A 20282-nucleotide genomic window follows, 5' to 3' on the forward strand; every position below is an offset into this window, starting at 1 on the left:
GGATGGCTATTCTTGACCGCTTCGGTTTGCGTCCGCTATCGACAACCCTAAACCCTGCGATCCGAGCCATGCGCGCGCAGCTCCCCCGGGCGGCCATTGAGAGAACCCTCGGGATCCCGAACACTAACCGGCTTCCGGTTTGACTTGGAACTTTCATTTTGCGCCGGGCGAGCAGAGCTGCGGGAGCGTTAAATTTCCAGCAGCCAAGCGCCGGTTTGGGGGCTGAATTGCAACCCCAGGTGCTACGTCGTAGGGGCGGCGGAGGCAGCGACACAAAAGTCCCGTCGCAGCGTTTTGAAGCGCTGCTTGCTTGACAACCGTGGGGATCCCGGTACTCCCGCTCCCGCCGGCCCCAGCCAACGCGGCCGGTGGTCAGGCACGATGGGAGTCGGAGTCCGTCCACATTAGGAGGTCCGCACCTCCAGCCGCGCCGCGCTGCCGCTGCTTCAGGGAATCGGAGACTCATACAATTGTATAGTTGGAAAGGGGTTCCGAGGGTCATCCAGCCCAACCCACTGCAGCGCAGGAGCCTTTTGCTCAACTTGGGTCTCGAACCTACGACCTTAAGATTAAGTGTCTCTTGCTCTACCAACTGAGTAGAGCAGAGTGGAGTGGAGGCCATTTCTGAGATCAGCCTCCTCGGATGCTTTGTCACCCGCGGAGGAGGAGGAGGATGAGAAGGGCCTTTCGCCGGCGGGAAAGCAACCGCTAGAGTCTCCAAAACGGGCCGATCGGGAAAGAGTTAATCCGCCCCGCTCCTCCCTGGCGCTGTGGCCGAGATCAGCTTCCCAGCCCCTGCGAGGACTACGGACCGAGCAGCCAAGGTGGGCTAGATGTTTCCAAGCACACAACGACCACGGGCAAAGATTGCTCCTCCTCCGCCTCCTTTCCATGTGGGAACCATAACACAGAATATGGAGAATCGTAGGGTTGGACGTTGGGCGACATTGCAGCTTTTGACAATCCCCCTTCACCCTCAGCTGCGCCTCCAGTTTACAATTCCAGCAGTGGGCTACCCCCCGCAGGGTTGTCGCTAGCCATTAGTTCTCAGCCACTGTTCCCTAAATCTGCAGCTAACGGAGCTCCTATATATTGCATTTGGGTTGACCATTTTTAATGCTTAAAAACGCATTGCTTTAACAAAGACCACATAAATTTCACACGAAACAAGACCTGAGTTCAGAAACCTTTTTTGGAGGGGGGGGTCACAGGCGGATCCACCTCCCCCCCGCCTCCCCCCTCTTTGCTTTCTTAATGGCAGCTGTCGCTTTGCCCCGAGAGAGGGGGGGGGGAGAGAAAGAGAGGGAAATGGCGTCAAAAGCATCCAGGAAGTCCCGTCATTAGACCATGAAATCATCACTCTACTTTTTCCCCCTTTTTACAAAGTCTACGCTGGTGGGCGCTTTCCCTCGCCTGCCCGGCTTGCCTTGGGCCCGGGTCCTCCTGCCGGCGAGTGACGCTCTAGGCTGCGTCCGTCCGCTCGCTGCTCCCAGCGTCCCCGGCCGGAGCTGGACTTGGGGAGAAGGGGCGGCGGCGGCGGCGGCGGCCACTCTGCTCCCCCCGTTGCTGACGGCTCCCTCCGCGCCTGGACAACGCCGCAGGTACGGAATAATCTCCCCTCTCTGCCCCCGGCCAGCCTGCGCGGTATCCCTAGGCCAGGCTCTCGCCCAGGTCCCGGGTCACCCCCTCCCCTCCCCAGGACAGCAAACCTCCCCGCAGCACCTGCCATATCTCCTCCACAGTCCAGTATTCATTCCCATTATCCATTACTATTATTACCCTCCTTTTCAAGTCATGGCCCCCTCCTCCCCATACATGGGCACCTCGCACGCCTGTTTTCCTCGTGCGCTCGCTCACCTGCAGCCTCTCAGGGGTCGCCTCCCCCCAATCATCTCCCTCCTCCCTTCACCATCTATCTCCCAGGGTTTGCATCTTTTTTCATGGTTGCTCTTCACCTCTCAGCCATTGCACTATTATTGCCAAGCAAATAACAGCCAAGCAAACAGCAAACACCTCGTTCCCTCGCATGCAAGTGATGAATCACTGTAGTTGGTGTGCTACCCTGTAACTCTCTGTGACGCTGCTCTCACCCTGCGTCCCTGGTTGTGTGAACGCGTCTGGAGGGTTTTTCCTGCTTTCCCGGACTAAACACTGAAGGCAGTTGCTGGAGCCCCCTTTTTTTTGCATAGCAGGAGTACATTTTCCCAGCCCTGCCCAGCAGAAGGGTGGCACTTAGGATGTTCTGCATCTTTCTTCCTTGTCAATCGCCTTGTCTTGCTTTGGCTTTTTATATTTCTTTTCACTCATCTCTTGTATATTGCTGCCTTTTTCACAAATGCTTTATGGTTGGATGTCAGGACCGACATTGGATGCTGAGCTAGATCCTTGGGTTAGCGGTGCTTTTGTTGACTGGCAGTTGCTCTCTAGGATTTGGAACTAGTTAAGCATGCTAATTTTTCAATGTTTATCAGGAAGCAAGTCCTTTTAAGACATCACAAAGTTTGCATACAGCTGCTCCATGTATAGTGGGAAGGGAAGCTAACCTGTGATGGTTCAGGAGCTCTGAAGAAGCAGAAAAGAATAAAAGGGTTTCCAAGCAAGGTATGGCTCACCGTGCAATCCTATGCATAGCTACATACTCTTAGTGAATTCAATGGGACTTACTCCTAGGTAGGTTTATATCGGATTGCAGTTTCAGACATGTTTTGGATTGGAATGATACAAGTGGTACCATTTTCCATTTATATCTATAAATCTAAATATATCGGCACTTTTGGGAAACTTGCCTTGATAACTATGATGAGTGCATTACAGATGCTAAGTAGTGCAAAGGCCATTGGCTAAAAGCAATAAATGTAGCTGACAGTCATATCCTAGGCTCAGAATAATTTATGCAAATTAGTCAGTTTTCAGGGGTCAGCCTTTCAAATGATTTCTATTTTTTGTCAAGGGTTTTGGTGGCATAAAGCAGGAAGGGAGGGGAACCAAGACTGGGCGGCAGTAGAATTGGGGTGCAGGTAAAGTATCCAGAGAGTTGTCCAGGGCCCAGAAACTCTGTTACTCTGATAAGCAGAAACTTCACATATTATTATTTTAATGGGCAAAACTAGATTTGAACGGTATAAAAAATAAGCCACTTGTACATTGCTGAAAACCATTGACTTGGAACCAACTGGAGTTCTCTGTGAGGTGGTTTTAAAAAATAGAGTTGTGTATCTTTCAGCCATGGCTTTAATGGGAATGCAGTTCTGATTTATAACATCTGCAAATTGAAACTGTACATGTAAAGCTGCCCTTAGTGTAGATACAACCAACATAGTTTCCAAATTTTCCTTGGAGCCATGGGGGTTTTACACAAAGCCACTGCTGTGATTCTCAACTCCAATTTTTGCAGTAGCTAACCGTTAAATCATCAAATTGTAATGTTGGGAGGGACCCTGAGGGTTACCTTGTCCAACCTTCTGCAATGCAGAAATCTCAGCTAAAGCATCTGCAACAGATGACCATCCAACCTTTTAAAAATGTCCAAAGAAGGAGAGTCCACCACCTTCCGAGGGACTCCATTCCACTGTCGAACAGCTCTTACCATCAGAAAGTTCTTCCTGATGTTTAGTCAGAATCTCCTTTCTTGTAACTTGAAGCCATTGGTTTGGGTCCTACCCTCCAGAACAGGAGAAAACAAGCTTGCTTCATATTCCATGTGACAGCCCTTTAGATACCGGTATTTAGATGTTAGATAACCAATTCTGTAATCTTACAAACCCAGAGAAAATGGAAGAACACTGAGTATATCCTTCGCTTGTGGTCTGCTTGAGAGCCATATAATTATTTGAAATTATCATTAGTTCAGTGCTAGTGAACTCTATCTACTTTCACTTTTTGCAAATACAACCAGTGAAACAAGAAAAGGTGGTTCAGTTAGCTATTCAGGTGTCAAAAGCAAATGTGATGTCTTGACATCAGTGTTTGTTTGTGTATAGGCTGCTGGGATCGTCAGTTGATAGAGGGAGCAGTTGTCGCAGGGTAGGAAAGGTGAATATTGAAAAATGTATTCAGGAACATGAAATTGAAATAGGTAGCAAATAAAACACTTAATTTCACTACCATAGATCAACTGACTTTAAGTTGTATTTTACATCATTTGTTTTCTGAAAAGGACTCATATATTCAGGACAGATTTGTCAAAAAGGAAATTCTTCTCCCACTGGGGGGATGGGAAGTGTTTCCCCCCTAGAAGTTCCTGGGGAGCATTTTGAGAGTGGGATGGCTCCTCCCATCTTGCAAACCATGGCTAAGGAAACTTGGTTTTTGTTAGTGCATTGTAGCATGGAACCATGGTTAATACTGGGAAGGAAATAAGGAAATTGTTTGCAGGAAACAAATGTTAATTATCTACAAGACTGAAGTGTTTGAAGACAGCTTTTAACTGTCTTAAAATGAGCAAGGAACTTTGTTGGGTGCTAGACACATAACTGATGCATACAAGTTCCGTAATACAAATTTATGTTTGAATATACTACTACTTTGACTGATGAGACCTGCTTGTGTTGTTACCAGGTCCCCTCTCATCCTAAATATAAATTGGGAACTTTGAAATACAGTGGAACCTTGGTTTTCGAACATCTCGGATGCTGAACGCTTTGGAAGTTGAACGCCAAAAACCCGGAAGTGAATGCTTCCGTTTTCAAGCACGCCTTGGAAGTTGAACTGCTTCTGAGGCATGTTTCTCATTTTTTTCCCATTCACTTTGTCGACAGCTCTTTATTCCTCGGTTTTCGAACATTTCGGAAGTCGAATGGTCTTCTGGAATGGATTACGTTCGAAAACCAAGGTTCCACTGTAAATAGATTGCCCAGCATTTACACACCTGAGTGCTTAGTGCGGATCACTGTCTGTTTTGTTTCCTGTACATTGTTTGCCTTCAGGTATGCTGCTCTATATTAGAAACTTGATTTACTTTTTATAGGAATATGCATTACAGATTTACATTCTCTAGGACTGGTAGATCATTAATGTTCTTTAGGTTAAGACCAGCTTTTCATTTTGATCCTGGCTGTGTACACACACACACACACACACACACACACACATTGTGAAAGCCTGTTATACTTTAAATTTCATTTGAATTTTCACTTAAAACCTACTTATATGCTTTGTATGTTGTTGTGTTAAGATAATTTTACAGCAGGCTTTATGTCTGAGGCAAGTTACCGTATATTAATTAACATGATGACAGAGAAAAGCGAAGTGTATCATTATGAAGGCACTTCCTGTTGCTTAGGTTGAGCTCTGTTACGATGCAATGGTAACTCTTTCCTGTGCTGATCCCGTGGGAAATGGCTGCCAGCAGAACAATTTTAAAGTAGCAATCACCTGTAAATATTTTGTGTGGAAGCAACTTAGAGGTTTAAATAAAAAGTAACATTTTGATACCTTTCATCAGCTTTCAGTTGTGACGCCACATCCCTTGATGTTTTTAGCGATGAATCGGCTAATTTTTTTCAAAAGAGTTGATAATGTTTCACTTGAAATTCATTAGCATGTCACAACCCTACTTTTCCTCCGTACATGCTAGGTTGAGACTGGTGTGCTTTGTACATGATGCCACTGTGAAAATATTCTGAGTCATGTTAAGGGTATAACCTGAAGAACTTCTCTGTAAGATACAGTAGTGATGTTTGTTGTATATTAATTGGTTACAGAATGTTTGGCACTTCATGCCTGTGCAAAGGAAATATAATTTACAGCCAAGCCGGAGGCAGCAGGAAAAACAGCCAACAAAAACATGGAAGACAGGTGAGCTTCCAGAGGATGGAAAAAAGCAGGCACAATTCCTGATGATAAACCAAGACACTAGAAGCTTTTTAGTTTGCTTTCCATCTTAATTTTTTTTAATTAATCATTTTACTGAGAGCAGGAGGAGTTTTCAGTCACGGCCAGGAAGTGGAGCAAATCACTCAACAAATTTCTAGAATCCAGAGCATTAGGAAATTCTAAAACTCTGGTTGATAAAAATGATCTTACGATCCTCTTTAGACCTCAGGTGTGTTGTAATTTCTTGAATGACTAAGTTGGCTTGTCTTCATTTTCTCACTTTTACTAATTTGCCTTGCTGCAATCCCATTGCTTGTTTATTAAAAAATACCCACCATATTCCACACTAGTCTGTGTGTATTTCTTACCTCTCAGTTCTAATTGGCGTAGTTTGAGGCTTATGGCTTTCAAACTTTCTGCTTGGTTGAAATGCTTCCCACATCAACTTCTCTGTCAAGGAACACCTGCACAGGATTTTGGGAAGCTTTGCGAGAGGGACAAACTCAGTTCATAAGGGATACTGAAGAAGACTATTAGACCTCAAGGTTGCCCCATGAACTGTGCGTGTGCCCTTAAAGACACCCAGCATTTTCCTGGGGCAGCACATTACAAGGGGAAATTAGTAGTAATGGGAATGAAGTTTTTCTGTCACTACTGGTCTTTTCCATTGCAAGAACTCCTGATACACTTCTTAGGAACCTCCGTTGTCCCCCAAAACATGTTTGAAAAACCACTGCTTTGTGCGAAGGTCATTCAAAAGCATGTGTTATCTGAGCTTTAGACCATCTACTAACTTATTTTATACAAATAGTGGGCCAAAATTATGTGTGTATACCCCACTTTTTAAATGAACAATACACAAATGATCTGGGTTGTGGTAACCTATCTGAGTAAAGGCTATTGCCTATAAGGATTAAAAAGGTTAAGGGACCCCTGACCATTAGGTCCAGTTGTGGACGACTCTGGGGTTGCGGCGCTCATCTGGCTTTACTGGCCGAGGGAGCCGGTGTACAGCTTCTGGGTCATGTGGCCAGCAGGACTAAGCCGCTTCTGGCAAACCAGAGCAGCGCACGGAAACGCCGTTTACCTTTCAGCCGGAGTGGTACCTATTTATCTACTTGCACTTTGATATGCTTTCAAACTGCTAGGTTGGCAGGAGCTGGGACAGAGCAACGGGAGCTCACCCTGTCGCAGGGATTACTTCTGCAATAACTACTTGATATATGGGTGTGGGCCAACCTTTGTGGAAGGTGTTCAGCTGCAGCTTGGCTGCCTGAGGCATGTAAATGAAGGATGCCACAACTTAAGATCTATTAGCACAGAATTGATATACAGAATTGTCTACTCAGAAGTCCCATTGAGTTCAGTGGGGCTTACTCCCATGTCAGTGAGTATAGGATTACATTCTAAATTGCCTAAATATGAGGCAATCATGTTTTCAGGGTTGACTGCATTTTAAAGTAGCAATTGAAAATTTCACTTTTATCAAATATCCGTGTCCAAATGGATACAAGAAAAATGTATTTTATATTACTTATAGTCTCTAAATTAAAGTTAGATCTCCTTTAATCAGTCAGATATGGTCCAATAGTAGTTTTATTCAAAACACTGATTTGTCAGAAGAGGAAGAGAAATACTAATTGCAAAAAAACCCCGAGCTGTTCTGAAACAACGACATTATGCTGTAAATCGTTGTACTCAACTATGTTGAGAATGCTATCCAAATAAAAATGCATGTGAGAAATACCATTAGCTTTTACCCCAAACCCCCAGTCATAACCCAGACAGTTAAAACTAAAATAGACAATCCTTAGGGCACAAAGGTTTAGTCACTGGAAGGGCACCCCAACAGCCGTAGGTTTTTGTGGATAGTCCTATCTGTGGCCAGAGAGAGGTCTGCCCTTGGAAGTTCCCTTCCAGCCTTCACAAGAAGGACCACTGCCATTGCCTTCTACTGACCGTGGAGAAGGCATGAATGGTTTTTTCTTTGGGGGGGGGGATCAAAGGAAGCTGATGGATCCAAAACCCTTCTGGTACTCCTGAGGATGCAGAGGTGGGGAAGAATGCCAGCCCTGGCATTGGCATATATATTTCTCTCTCCTCCGACCAGCCTCTCCCCCACCACCCAGCTTCTACCCTGACTGGTGTGAGACCAGTAAAACTCTACACAGACTCTCCCCCACCTGCCCTCATTGAATTGCTTTGTCTGTAACTATTAGAAGCCAAAGTGATGCCTCGAATGCACTCGTACAGAGAACAAGGTGTCTGCTCTTAAATGGCATCTGAACGTATGAACAAACCCTGCCTGATAGAAAAAAATGGAGCACAACATCATTTCCACTCTGGATTCCCGGGTCATTTTCCAAAGGCAATTTCTTTTCTTGCTTTTATGCAAAGGTTCATAGTGAGAAACTGAATTAAGGCTAGGACATAGTAAAGGTGAAAGTGATACTGTTGCCAATCCAAGCTTTCATTTTAGGGTGAATTGCTATCCATCGTATTCTAATGAACTTTTAAAAGTGATGGCAAACCTTACTGATACAATTTTACTTTACAGTAAATAATAGGCAACCCTTAAAAAATTGTGATAACAAATAATGCAAATTCTGAATGCTGCATTCTTTTAAATATTCTTTCTGTTTCTCTTGATTCCATTCTCTGTATCAGGTGAAGGATGGCACAGTTCCTCTGAAGCTGTAGGCAACGTCTTGACATCCTGGTTACCATGACACCCAGTAGAGGACCGTGGGGGGGAAGTGGGAATTCCTCCCCTCCCCTTAAATGCTACTAATGGCCATGGCTGGGTAAGGATTAAGCAAGGCATTAAGATTCCAGAGCTTTATTTCCTCATTTATGTTTCATCTCTGAAATCCTACCCTAAGGTTTGACAGTACTATCCTGATGGAGTAATTCCAAATATAGAAAGCAATTAAATTGTCCCCAAATGGTTGTGCCATTGTTTTGGTCTTTTCCATAGCATGGATGGAATACGAACATTCCTCAATTTGAAAATAAAACACAAATTCCCTTGCAGCCACTCCGTGATGCTGCTCACATGGAGTGACATTAATTCTGAAATGTTTCCAAGGTTTGGCAGAGGGGAGATGGCTTGTGTTTTGCTTTTCTTCAAGCTGTGTTTGGAGGGCTGGAAATCTTTTTCTCCTTACATTCTAGGATTTGCCCAGTGTGCTGACATCATGGGGAGTTGCTGTAGCTGCCCATGCAGAGACAGTGTTCCAGATCACCACCCCACCAAGTTTAAGGTAACATGCTTATTCATCCTATTCAAAGTGTTCTACCACTAGAATTATTCAGAGTTAGATAAGGCACAAAAAACTTCATGCCGTCAAGGTATTAAAGTAGTTAAGAGAAGCCATTTCTACAGAGGAGACAATTGAAATCCTCCTGTGGTTTTGCATTGCTACCCCTTGAGTTTGGAAAGGTTCCTGTTCTCTGTGCGTTTTATTTGGTAGTAGTGTAGAGGTCATGCCGTTCAGCTTCCCAGTTAAGTTTCCTCTTAAGGTAAAAGGTAAAGGGACCCCTGACCATTAGGTCCAGTCGTGACCGACTCTGGGGTTGCGGCGCTCATCTCGCTTTATTGGCCGAGGGAGCTGGCGTACAGCTTCTGGGTCATGTGGCCAGCATGACTAAGCCGCTTCTGGCAAACCAGAGCAGTGCATGGAAACACCATTTACCTTCCCGCCGGAGCGGTACCTATTTATCTACTTGCACTTTGACGTGCTTTCGAACTGCTAGGTTGGCAGGAGCAGGGACCGAGCAACGGGAGCTCACCCCGTCGCAGGGATTTGAACCACCGACCTTCTGACCAGCAAGTCCTAAAAGCAAGGAAAGCTATCTTGGTCCTTAAGAAAAATACACCCCAACACACATTTGGCTTAATATCTAGCCTGATGAAGAGTTATGAAGAATCTGAAAGCTTGCTCGCTGTTTTGTGACATTTTAGTTGAACCTCACTCTGGCTCTTGAAATTACTTATGAGATCAGTCACTTTAATGGCTCATTCCACTCAGTAGTTTTAGTTATTAGGCCAGTGTTGGGTAGTAAGTCTTGGGTTAGCTTGTAATAGGGATATAGCTTGAGTACAAGTATAGCCATTAATAGAGGCAGGACACTCTTGAGGTATAGAATAACAACTCTTGTGCCTAAAATCTTGTTGTGGACTGGGCTAGCAGCCTCCAGGTACATTGGACTGACTGATATATTTCCCTGACAGCAAAGTCATCCCAAAATAATTTCACCATTCTACAAGGGCCAAAGTAATTGTATCAAGGAGATATTGTTGGGACTGTGTTTTGCTATGCAGACACAACCCATTTGAATATTGTTTTATATGGTATTTGTTCTGCCCACTAAGGTGCTATTTGGCATAATGCCTGGAGCTCCTGACAACAAGTTTTGGTGTTTCTGCAGGTGACAAATGTTGACGATGAGGGCAACGAGCTGGGCTCGGGGATTATGGAGTTGACACAGAGGGAGCTTGTTTTGCACACACACAAACGTGATGCTGTTCGGTGGCCATACCTCTGCTTGCGACGCTATGGCTATGACTCCAACCTCTTCTCCTTTGAGAGTGGGCGCCGCTGCCTGACTGGACAGGGTATGTGCATTTCTCAGCAGGGACACTGGCTTCAAAATGTTCTTGCTACAGAAGGCTAGGCAGTTGGGATAACAGCGAATTTCTCTCCTCGTGGCATGCTGTAAATCTGATCCTTGTGCAGAAACCATTCTCTCCTCCTGTAATATACAGGGCTAATTTTCAGTTCCACCTTCGGTTAAATGTTTATTATGATCATTTGTGATGCAGTGAGACTCGGGACTTTGGGTTCTGTGCTTTGCTAAACTGTGAGGTCGCTCAGATTGTTCAGTTACTGGCATTCTGATAGCAGTTATACCACTTTTAAAATACGTCTGATAATTGGATATTTTTAAATTTTAAATTTACTATTAAATGGATAATAGTGAGACAGTCAGTTAAGTTTTAATATAATTGAAAGCTGACACCATTTCATAAGAAGATCAATTCTGCCCTGCTGGGTCATATCAAAGGTCCATCTCTAGTCTCCATAGGCGCCCAGCCAATATTTTTGTAGTAATAGAAATGAGAAGGGAAAATGGTCACTAGCGGAGTACATAACCCCTGCTGCAATATCCCTTGATATTCCTTGAGAACCACATGCAAGGGTCTCTTAAGATATGCTTTAGATACATGACCAATCCAAACCAAGTCCCCCTGAGTAGCCATGATTGGCAAGTGCTATTGAAACCATGGTTTGAACCTCTGTTTTAACTAAGGAAACATGTATTTGCAATTTGTATTAATGCACATGCAATATCAGGGCTGTCTTTAGCATATGTGGTGCTGGGGGCAAAGATCCGTCCAGTGTCCCCAAATTACCAAAGTATTTTCCCGTGTATTAGATGAGGTTGTCCTATACACGGATAGTGCGGAGAGAGGGCTGCGCACTGCCAGCCATCTGGTTGGCGGGCGCGCAACCCTCTCCCATGCCGCTGTGGGAGGAGAGTGTTTCCTACAGAGGCTTGGGAGGGAAGCTACGCACCTGCCAGCCATCTGGTGCCCCCCGGAATTTGACACCGGGGTGCCCTGCACCCCTTGCACCCCTGGGTAAAGAGGGCCCTGTGCAATATGGTACTATGGGCTATGTGGGGGAAGGGCAGGGATGATGGTGGACTGGGGTGGATCGTGCTGTGGTTACTCTGGCTTTCTCCCAGCTTGCAAGCCATGGTTTGTTCAGGTGCCAACTTCTGTTTGTGCCAGCAATTTGTGTCTGCATTACCCAATACATAATGATAAATCACAAAAAATGCTCAAAGTGCTGTAGTTAGAAAGCCAGGTTTCATATTCACAGGCTGTAGGCCCTGCTGTTTCCTTGGACTTCTCTACACAAGTGAGTGCTTTTGGACTCATTTGCATTTCCCTTCTTTTCTTTATTCCCCTTCAAGTTTTTTTTTTTAAACAACAAAAACAACAACAATAAGTTCTTCTTTTCTTTGAATGATCCTTGCCTTTATGCTGGGAACAATAAGGCAGAAACAGAGTAGGAGTTATTTGGGTTTTGTTTTTTCGAAAACCGAGAACATTTTCCTTCAGAATAGCAGCTGTTGTTGCCATGCTCTTGTCCTGGTTGCTATGGTTTTTTTGTGCGTGTTTGTGCGTGCCGATGTCCGATTGGTTAACTCAGTATAGTCAGACAATTGATAGAAATATTTATGGGGGAAGGGGAGGTGTTGGCAGTTTGTTATACCATAAAAATGGGGGTCCCTCCCATTCATGAACCCATTTCAGTTCATGCTGGTCAATAAGAAGTCAATGAGAATGATCTGGTGGAAAGGATATAATTCCAAAACTGAGCTGGCAAATGAATGGAAAATGGCATGTTTTGCTGTTCATGCCTTACCTCTGCTATTACAGGCTTTCCGTGCCCAACACAAGCCTTATTTTGCTATTTCCTTACTCGTTCTCTCTTCCTCACCTTTTGTCTCCCTCTTTTTAACTGGCATATAGAAAGGGGCAGGATGAGTGGATAAGAGAAGGGATGGAATTGTTGAGAAAAAATATATTTCAATTTTTCATCAAAACTTTTTTGGAAGACATCCACCACCCTAACATTATAATAAAATGCCTCATTTATGCCAACAGTTCTGTATTGTGCTCTGATCGCAAAGAGAATTCTCGCTTTCTGTGGCAGATGAATGTGTTTAAACAGGTTCAATGTATTCTTCACGCTCAGAATAGTGTAACAAGCTGGTCAGACCATAACTTCCCCTCCCCACCTTTTTCTGTCTGTCTCTGTAGCTGTAAATAGCTGCCTGCAGAGAAAAATGTACAACATTCAAGGAGCTTCAACGACAAAAACCAGTCTTGTCTCTCATATGAAGTGTTCTTTCTTCCTCTTGCAAATAGTGTGCTTGCAAATTTTCAGAAGGCTGTGCTCTGGTGGCCTCAGCATGCAAACACCAGGCTGGTGACAAGGAGCAGGACTTTTCAATGCCTCTGGAACTCAAGGACATTGGTCTGCAGTAATGGACAACACAGAGGGGCCACGCCATTTACCCAACCTTCCTCCAGCTGAGTCGCTGCTGGGATGAAAATGGGGAGGGGCAAAGTGGCTGCAAGGTGGGTGTGGTGCAAATCCAGTGCTCCTGCTGACTTGTTTGCACCACTCCAACCTCATTGCCACCTTGCGCCTCCTTCTCTCACTCCCAATATGCAGCAGCAATTTGGCTGGGAGGAGGTAAGGTAGATGATGCAGCTCCACTGTGCTGTCCACTACTACCTACCTGGCCTCCTTGAATTTACTCTTTAGGCAAGGGCACAGTGGAATTATAACTATTTTTAAAGGACTTTGGTTAATTTTAATGTTGCTAGTTTTCTTTTCTTGGATTAGTCAATGGTCTTTGATTTTAATTTTTATGTGTTTTTATTATATAGAGACACTATTCTAAACAACTTTTATATTATTTATGCAATGACAACATATAAATATATTCATAAATAAGGTTTTAATTGATTTACAAGTACATTATATCAGGGGTGTGCTGATGTCAAATTTGTCAGACCTACTCTGCTTTTTTCTAAAACCAAAAGATCTGCCTTCTAGAGCCGGTAGCAAAAGACACATTATTAGAACAACATGCCTCTGATCACATTCTGAGCATAAGGATCTGCTTTCACACCAGAACTAAACTGAGCACCTTTTAACATAAAATCAAACCCTGGTTCTCTTTCTTCATTTCAGCTGTCTAATTTAGGTTGGGAATCAGAAACCTCTTTTGATCTACTTTAGATCACCCCAAAATCTACCAGTACATCCTGATCTACCTTCTGCCTGCATGGTGTAGTGGTTAAGAGCAGTAGACTCGTAATCTGGTGAACCAGGTTCGCGTCTCCGCTCCTCCACATGCAGCTGCTGGGTGACCTTGGGCCAGTCACACTTCTCTGAAGTCTCTCAGCCTCACTCACCTTACAAAGTGTTTGTTGTGGGGGGAGGAAGGGAAAGGAGATTGTTAGCCGCTTTGAGACTCCTTAGGGTAGTGATAAAGCGGGATATCAAATCCAAACTCCTCCTCCTCCTCCTCCTCCTCCTCCTCCTCCTCCTCCTCCTCCTTTATATTGCTTTTTTATGCTGTAAGATATCTAGGGGGCCTAACTTCAGGCCCAAGGATAGGGTTATATATTTAAGTAAGTAAATATATTTACTTAATAGCCATGCTATGGCATGCCCTAATGGCTCTCCTAAGACAAGATGCCTTTTCAATCTCAAGTGTTTCGATTTTGATTTGCAGTTTAAGCCAGATGACTCTATCCATTTGGTTCCTAGGATTCTTTTATTCATTCCTATTAAATCAGTTCCCCCACCACCAACCCTGCCTAACTCTTAGCACTGGCTTACGTGGCAGTAAATTTCATTGCATTATGTATGTAAGTATCTTCTGTGTAGAGACCCAGACTGCATGGCATTAAAACAAATCTTCTTCTTTTCTCCAACACTCTTGATATTTGCCTAGGAATTTTTGCATTCAAGTGCTCAAGAGCAGAGGAGATTTTCAACTTGCTGCAGGAACTGATGCAGTGTAACAGCATCAATGTGGTGGAAGAGCCTGTTGTCATCACAAGGAACAGTCATGCTGCTGAACTGGAACTGCCCCGGACACCCCAGACGCCTAATAGTAATATCATCTCTCAATTTGTCAGACAGAGAGGGGAGTGGGGGTGTAGAGTTGTGTACTAGCCTTATGGCATCAACCACGGTTTGTTCCAGTGAGCAGGGAGGTGGAATATTTCTTTGTGGCCAAACTGGCCTTTTCAAGCCTTCCAGTAGGGCCCTGTGAAAGGCCCAAGCGTGTCCCTGCCTTTTGTACAATCCCCAGGGAATTTGGCAGGATCAGTGTTTGGTTGGAGCTTAGCCCTTCCACTGTAAAGAGCTTATAGCTGAGGCCAGAAGGCCAGTACAGTGGTACCTCGGGTTAAGTACTTAATTCGTTCCGGATGTCCATACTTAACCTGAAACTGTTCTTAACCTGAAGCACCACTTTAGCTAATGGGGCCTCCTGCTGCCGCCACGCCACTGGAGCACGATTTCTGTTCTCATCCTGAAGCAAAGTTCTTAACCTGAAGCACTATTTCTGGGTTAGCAGAGTCTGTAACCTGAAGCGTATGTAACCCGAGGTACCACTGTATACCAGAAACTACTCTTCTGGTGGGCATTGCTGCAATGCTAGCTACCATATACTGGGAAGGTGAGGCAGTGAGGAGTATGCCATGGTGCAGGTGCACTAGTGGAGCCAATCCAATGCTCTCATTATTTTGCCAACATGCTTCCCCCTCCCCCTTTTCCTCTTGGTCAGCAGCAACAACACACCTGCCAGGAAGCTAGCTTCGCGACTCTGCCCTACCAGGCAAGCTGTTTCTGCAGTCTACTTCTCCAGTGTAGCCCTAGCACTTGTGCCCATACGTCCCGTGCTTACTGTAAAGTCTTAAGTTTTGTGCTCCCTTGTTTCCAAGGCAACTGTTTAAAACAGCGGTTGTCAGGTCGTGTTTTGAACTTCACTGTAATTTCCATCAGAATCCTTCCAAGCTACTGTAGAAAGCTTGCCTGGAATCTTTAGATTCTTGATGTCTGTATTGGGTCGAGAAATAAAGTTTTGTTCTGTGCTTGGATCTGGCTTAGGAATTTCTACATCTCTACGTTTTGCCACAGGTAACCATATGGTTTGGTTTATAAGCAATATCCTTACAGTGGAGACCATCACTGATCGATCTACTTCTGCTAGCCTTTTGCTTGTTTTTACTTTGCAAATGTGTACAGGATATTATCTAAGGCTAGTTTGGAGGCTCTGCTAGATGCGCTCATGCTCTAAGGCTGATCTCATCTTTCTCCAGCTCTCGGATATACAGTTCCAGGGTTTCCCAACGGATTCCACAGCTTCCCTGTGGAGGCCCCATCTTGCCCTGCCGCCAGACATGCCTCCATGAGCAGCCTAAGGCATTCCTCAGTTGGCGAGGACTCCACACATGCCCTCATTGTCCCTGATGAGCAAGTAAGTTCTCCTTATGGTCAAGGCCAAATTAAGGTGGTTGGAGGCCCTGGTGCAATTCCGAAAATAGGGCCCACCTCCCCCCGCAAAAGGAATGCAAGGAATAAGGTAGCTCAAAATAAGTCATGTGGTATTTTAAAGACTAGTGCATTTATTACGGCAAAAGCTTTCGCAGACTAAAAAAATACTTGTGAAGTTTCTCAGCTCTCAGCAAAACCCAAACAATATTTTTTTTTGCCAAGCTTGATAAACAAAAAGAAAATACTCTGAACATGTGCAGTCTCACATTTTAAGTGCACTAAACGCATCATTGTTCTTGCTTACTTCCTGCCTTGAGCCAGTCATCTATTCTCAGCCTTACCTATATCACATGGCTGTTATGAAGATATAGAAGGTTGCAAAAGGAGACACTGTACTTGTATCACAGGCATCAAACTTTGGTTCCTTTTAACCAGAGTGATTTATCTTTATACTATAACCGGCTGTATTGTTTCTGCCTCCCTGCCTGACTATTTCATGATAAGATGCATGACTCCTACCTGGATTCATTTGTAAATACAGATACTTTTAATTCTGTGTTCACAATGAACAGTGCATGGTGAAGGAAAAAACAGAGAAAAACAGAAGTTAAATCAAGGATTTTAAAAATAATAATGAGAATTTTGATTACCGTATTTTTCGCCCCATAGGGCGCACCGGCCCATAGGGCACACCTAGCTTTTTTGGGGGGAAATAAAGAAAAAAAATATATTTCCCCCCCAGGCACAGGGCTGGGGTGGGGGAAGCCCGAGCTTCCCCTGACCCCAGCCCCCAGAACAGGCTGCTCTCCGCAAGTCGTGGGAGCCCTCCCACGGCTTGCGCAGAGCTACCCGAAGCCCGGGACACGACTGCTCAGCGCGCCCAGGCTTCGGGATAGAGGCGGCTCTCCGCAAGCCGTGGGAGCCCGGTGGGAACTCCCGCGGGCTCCCAAGGCTTGCGGATAGCTTCCTGAAGGCTGGAGAGTGAGAGGGGTCGGTGCGCACCGACCCCTCTCGCTCTCCAGGCTTCAGCGAAAGCCTGCATTCGCCCCATGGGACACACATTTCCCCTTCATTTTTGGAGGGGAAAAAGTGCATCCTATAGGGTGAAAAATACGGTAGTTGAGCTGTGTGATGAAAACAAAAATGAACAAGCCTTTCTGCTTTGTGGGAACTAAATCTAAACTTTTGTAGTCATTTAGGTTTAAACTAGTACGATCCTATGCATATTTACTCAGAAATAAGTCTTGCCGTGTTTAATAGGGCTAATTCCCTAATAAGTGTATTTAGGATTGCAACTTTATTATCAAGTTTACCCTTACTTTTGAAGGTAGTCATATTAAGCTTATTACGTGGTAAGTTGCTTCAGGGAGGTCTCATGCCACCTAATGGCAGAGATAGGGAACCTGTGGCCCTGCAGATGTGGTTGGACTGCAACTGCCCCTGTTGATCCGGCGGGCTGGGACTGATGGGAGCTGGAGCCAACATCATCTAGAGCAGCCTTTCTCAACCTGTGGGTCCCCAGATGTTGTTGAACTACAACTCCCATCACCCCTAGCTAGCAAGGCCAGAGCTCAGGGATGATGGGAGTTGTAGTCCAAGAACATCTGGGGGCCCACAGGTTGAGAACTGCTGATCTAGAGGCTACAGGTTCCCCATCTCTGCTTTATGTTTACTTTGCCTCTCAGACCTGTTACTGCAAGTCCCTCCTCTTCTGAAAGCAGACTCTCCTCCAGCCATGTCAACACCTCCTGGTGTATGTATAGGCTTGCTGGCAGTTGTTGTTCTCCTCTTTGCCACCTGCTCATCCATCTTCTTTCCTTGCAGTCCCACACCTATGTGAACACAACCAGCGGTGAGGAGGAGATGAGGGGCCGCCACTGCATGCACTCCTTGCCTGAAGTCCACCCTCCTGTTTCCCATCCCAGCCATAGCTGCTCGCTAGAGGACCGGAACCCCCAGGTTTACTTACAGCCAGGGGAGGTGAAGTTCATGTTGGGTCCTGCCCCTGGGTACAGGCACATGATGAAATGCGACGGCTTCTGCCGGCCCCACTGGGAGTGCGCAGGGCATATGTGCACCCCCAACAACAACAACAACGAGTGCAAAGACGAATGCCTCACCCCCAAGTACGTGTACGAGAACATCAACGGCCTCCTGCCGTCCCGAGGTGCCTTGCTTCGCCGGGGCACCAGGCGCTTGAAAATTGCCCGTGAGGATCTGAACCCCCCCGGCTGCTCTCACCGCCGGGCCACCCTGCTGCACTACGAGAACCTGCCTTCGCTGCCGCCCGTGTGGGAGTGCCAGCCGTTAAGGCAGGACCAGGAGGAGGAGGAGGACTCTGGCGATGCAATGACGCCTTCCCCTAACGGTTACCCGGAACTCGAGGAAGACGACCCTTTGCAAAACTACATGAACTCGGAAAGCGCTGTGCTGCAGGGGGGCCTGCGCAGGGGGGGCTGCTTGCAGCGGCGCCGCAGCTGCACGCCCAACGTCTTCAATTTTGACTTCCGCCGGCCCTGCTCAGAGCAGCCGAGGCAGCTCAACTACATCCAGGTGGAACTGGAGGACGACCCCCACAAAGGGTGCCGGAGCACACCGGTCCCCTGTGCCTCACGTTCTGCCGCCCACCCAGCCCGCAGGACGGATTCCTATGCGGTCATTGACCTCAAAAAGACAGCAGCCATGTCCAGCCTGCAGAGGGCGCTGCCTCGGGACGACGGGACTTCCAGGAAAACGCGGCATAACAGCACTGACCTGCCTCTCTAGGATGAACGGCCGACCTGAGCACCGCATTGTGGCTTCACACCGGCTCTTCAACTAATCATAGCATCATTGCCATCTTCCCATTGCTCCTCCTGTTTCCCAGTGTGACTCACTGGGATGGCGCCATCAAGCTAACTTGAGAAATGTAGCCTATTTGTGCCTCTTCCCAGCCCCCCTCCATTTCTCCTGCCGTGTAGTTCTTGAAGTCTTGCCAAGTGTTTGAAAACTTGACTTGTTTGATAGCAGGGAGGGGGGAGCATTAGTGTTCAGTGCTACTTGTTCTCCCCTCCCCTGCCCCTTTATATAGGAATCATGTTTGGAAAGCCTTCCTGTTTTCATCGGATCCTCTTGAGGATTCTGCTGACAGAATGTGGGGTTTTTATGTAAAGCAAAGGAATATTTGTGGAGGAAGAAACACCTCCAGAAACAGAACAGGTAGGGCATGAGGGCTAGAAAGTTTATGCCTTTTTATTTTTGAAGGAATGCAGAAATATATTTATTTTTTAAATCCATGTTAATTTTATTTATTCATTTATTAATTTTTCGGGAAGGTGGGGTCTCCCTTTATTTATTTATTTATTTATTTATTTATTTAATTTTATTTTATTTATGTATGTCAAGAGTTGAAGTGCCAAGTAAATATAGAGTATAATGACTTTGTAGTTCATTCCTCTTTTGTGACAGTGGGGATGGGGGAGGTCGTGTGAGGAGGATCGCACCCCCCCCCCCGTGCCAATTGAAGGCCAGATAGTGGCAGTAAGGAAGGAAGGGATTTAGTTTAGCGGCCTAGCACGGCTCCTTTGCAGAAGTTTGGAAATGAATGCAGGGATGGTCCTAGCATCACGTACTTACAAAGTTGGCTCCACATGCCGACAAATCTAATCTTGTAGCTCAAGTTCCTTTCTTCTTATTGGGTGTAATACACATCTCTCCACCGTTGCAGCAAAAAAGAACCGTGGGACTGTAAATTGCCAACCCCTAACAAAGTCCCTGGGATGCGGGTGGCGCTGTGGGTTAAATTACAGAGCCTAGGACTTGCCGATCTGAAGGTCGGCGGTTCGAATCCCCACGACGGGGTGAGCTCCCGTTGTTTGGTTCCAGCTCCTGCCAACCTAGCAGTTCGAAAGCACGTCAAAGTGCAAGTAGATAAATAGGTACCGCTCCTGCAGGAAGGTAAATGGCATTTCCGTGTGCTGTTCTGGTTCGCCAGAAGCGGCTTAGTCACGCTGGCCACATGACCTGGAAGCTGTAGGCTGGCTCCCTTGGCCAATAAAGCGAGATGAGCACCGCAACCCCACAGTCGGACACGACTGGACCTAATGGTCAGGGGTCCCTTTACCTCTACCTAGCAAAGCCCCTAACAAACTTTTCAACACTGCCTTGCTAGTAGCTCAGCAGAAACTTCCCAAGAAGCCAACCTTCTTATAGTAGTGCTAGTGAGGGATGTGGATTTAGGTGCAACTCACTCTTTTGCTGGTGTCCTTTGGAACTTCTCTCTCTCCACCTCACCTGATTGTGCCCATCTCTCAATTTCAGCAGCCTTACTGACCCCCTCACACTGCTTCTATGAATACTTTGGTGGATCCCAGCCCACCTTTTGTGTATAAT

The 20282-nt window shown here is 45.8% G+C and overlaps 1 protein-coding gene across 2 annotated transcripts; it reads left to right on the top strand.

The window, feature by feature from the left end:
* Window positions 1-1259: 1259 nt before the first annotated feature.
* On the top strand, window positions 1260-19996 carry FRS3 (fibroblast growth factor receptor substrate 3). Of its 2 annotated transcripts, XM_079980891.1 has the most exons (8): window positions 1260-1601; window positions 5703-5796; window positions 8482-8618; window positions 8989-9077; window positions 10246-10432; window positions 14362-14523; window positions 15737-15894; window positions 17736-19996. In XM_079980891.1, exons 4-8 carry the CDS (start codon window positions 9012-9014, stop codon window positions 18675-18677), a joined length of 1515 nt encoding a protein of 504 aa, XP_079837017.1. In that variant the 5' UTR covers window positions 1260-1601; window positions 5703-5796; window positions 8482-8618; window positions 8989-9011; the 3' UTR covers window positions 18678-19996. The 2 variants fall into 2 exon arrangements, with proteins under 2 accessions (XP_079837017.1, XP_079837018.1); XM_079980892.1 differs by lacking the exon at window positions 5703-5796.
* Window positions 19997-20282: the final 286 nt, after the last annotated feature.

The sequence above is a fragment of the Podarcis cretensis genome (genome assembly GCF_951804945.1).
Source record: "Podarcis cretensis genome assembly, chromosome: 6".
Classification (NCBI taxonomy): domain Eukaryota; kingdom Metazoa; phylum Chordata; class Lepidosauria; order Squamata; family Lacertidae; genus Podarcis; species Podarcis cretensis.

Excerpts from the sequence above, each read along its gene's own strand:
- FRS3 (XM_079980891.1), top strand. The coding sequence starts at position 9,012 with ATGGGGAGTTGCTGTAGCTGCCCATGCAGAGACAGTGTTCCAGATCAC. Across the intron at positions 9,078-10,245 it reads ACCACCCCACCAAGTTTAAG|GTGACAAATGTTGACGATGA; the intron begins GTAACATGCTTA and ends GTGTTTCTGCAG. Across the intron at positions 15,895-17,735 it reads TCATTGTCCCTGATGAGCAA|TCCCACACCTATGTGAACAC; the intron begins GTAAGTTCTCCT and ends CTTTCCTTGCAG.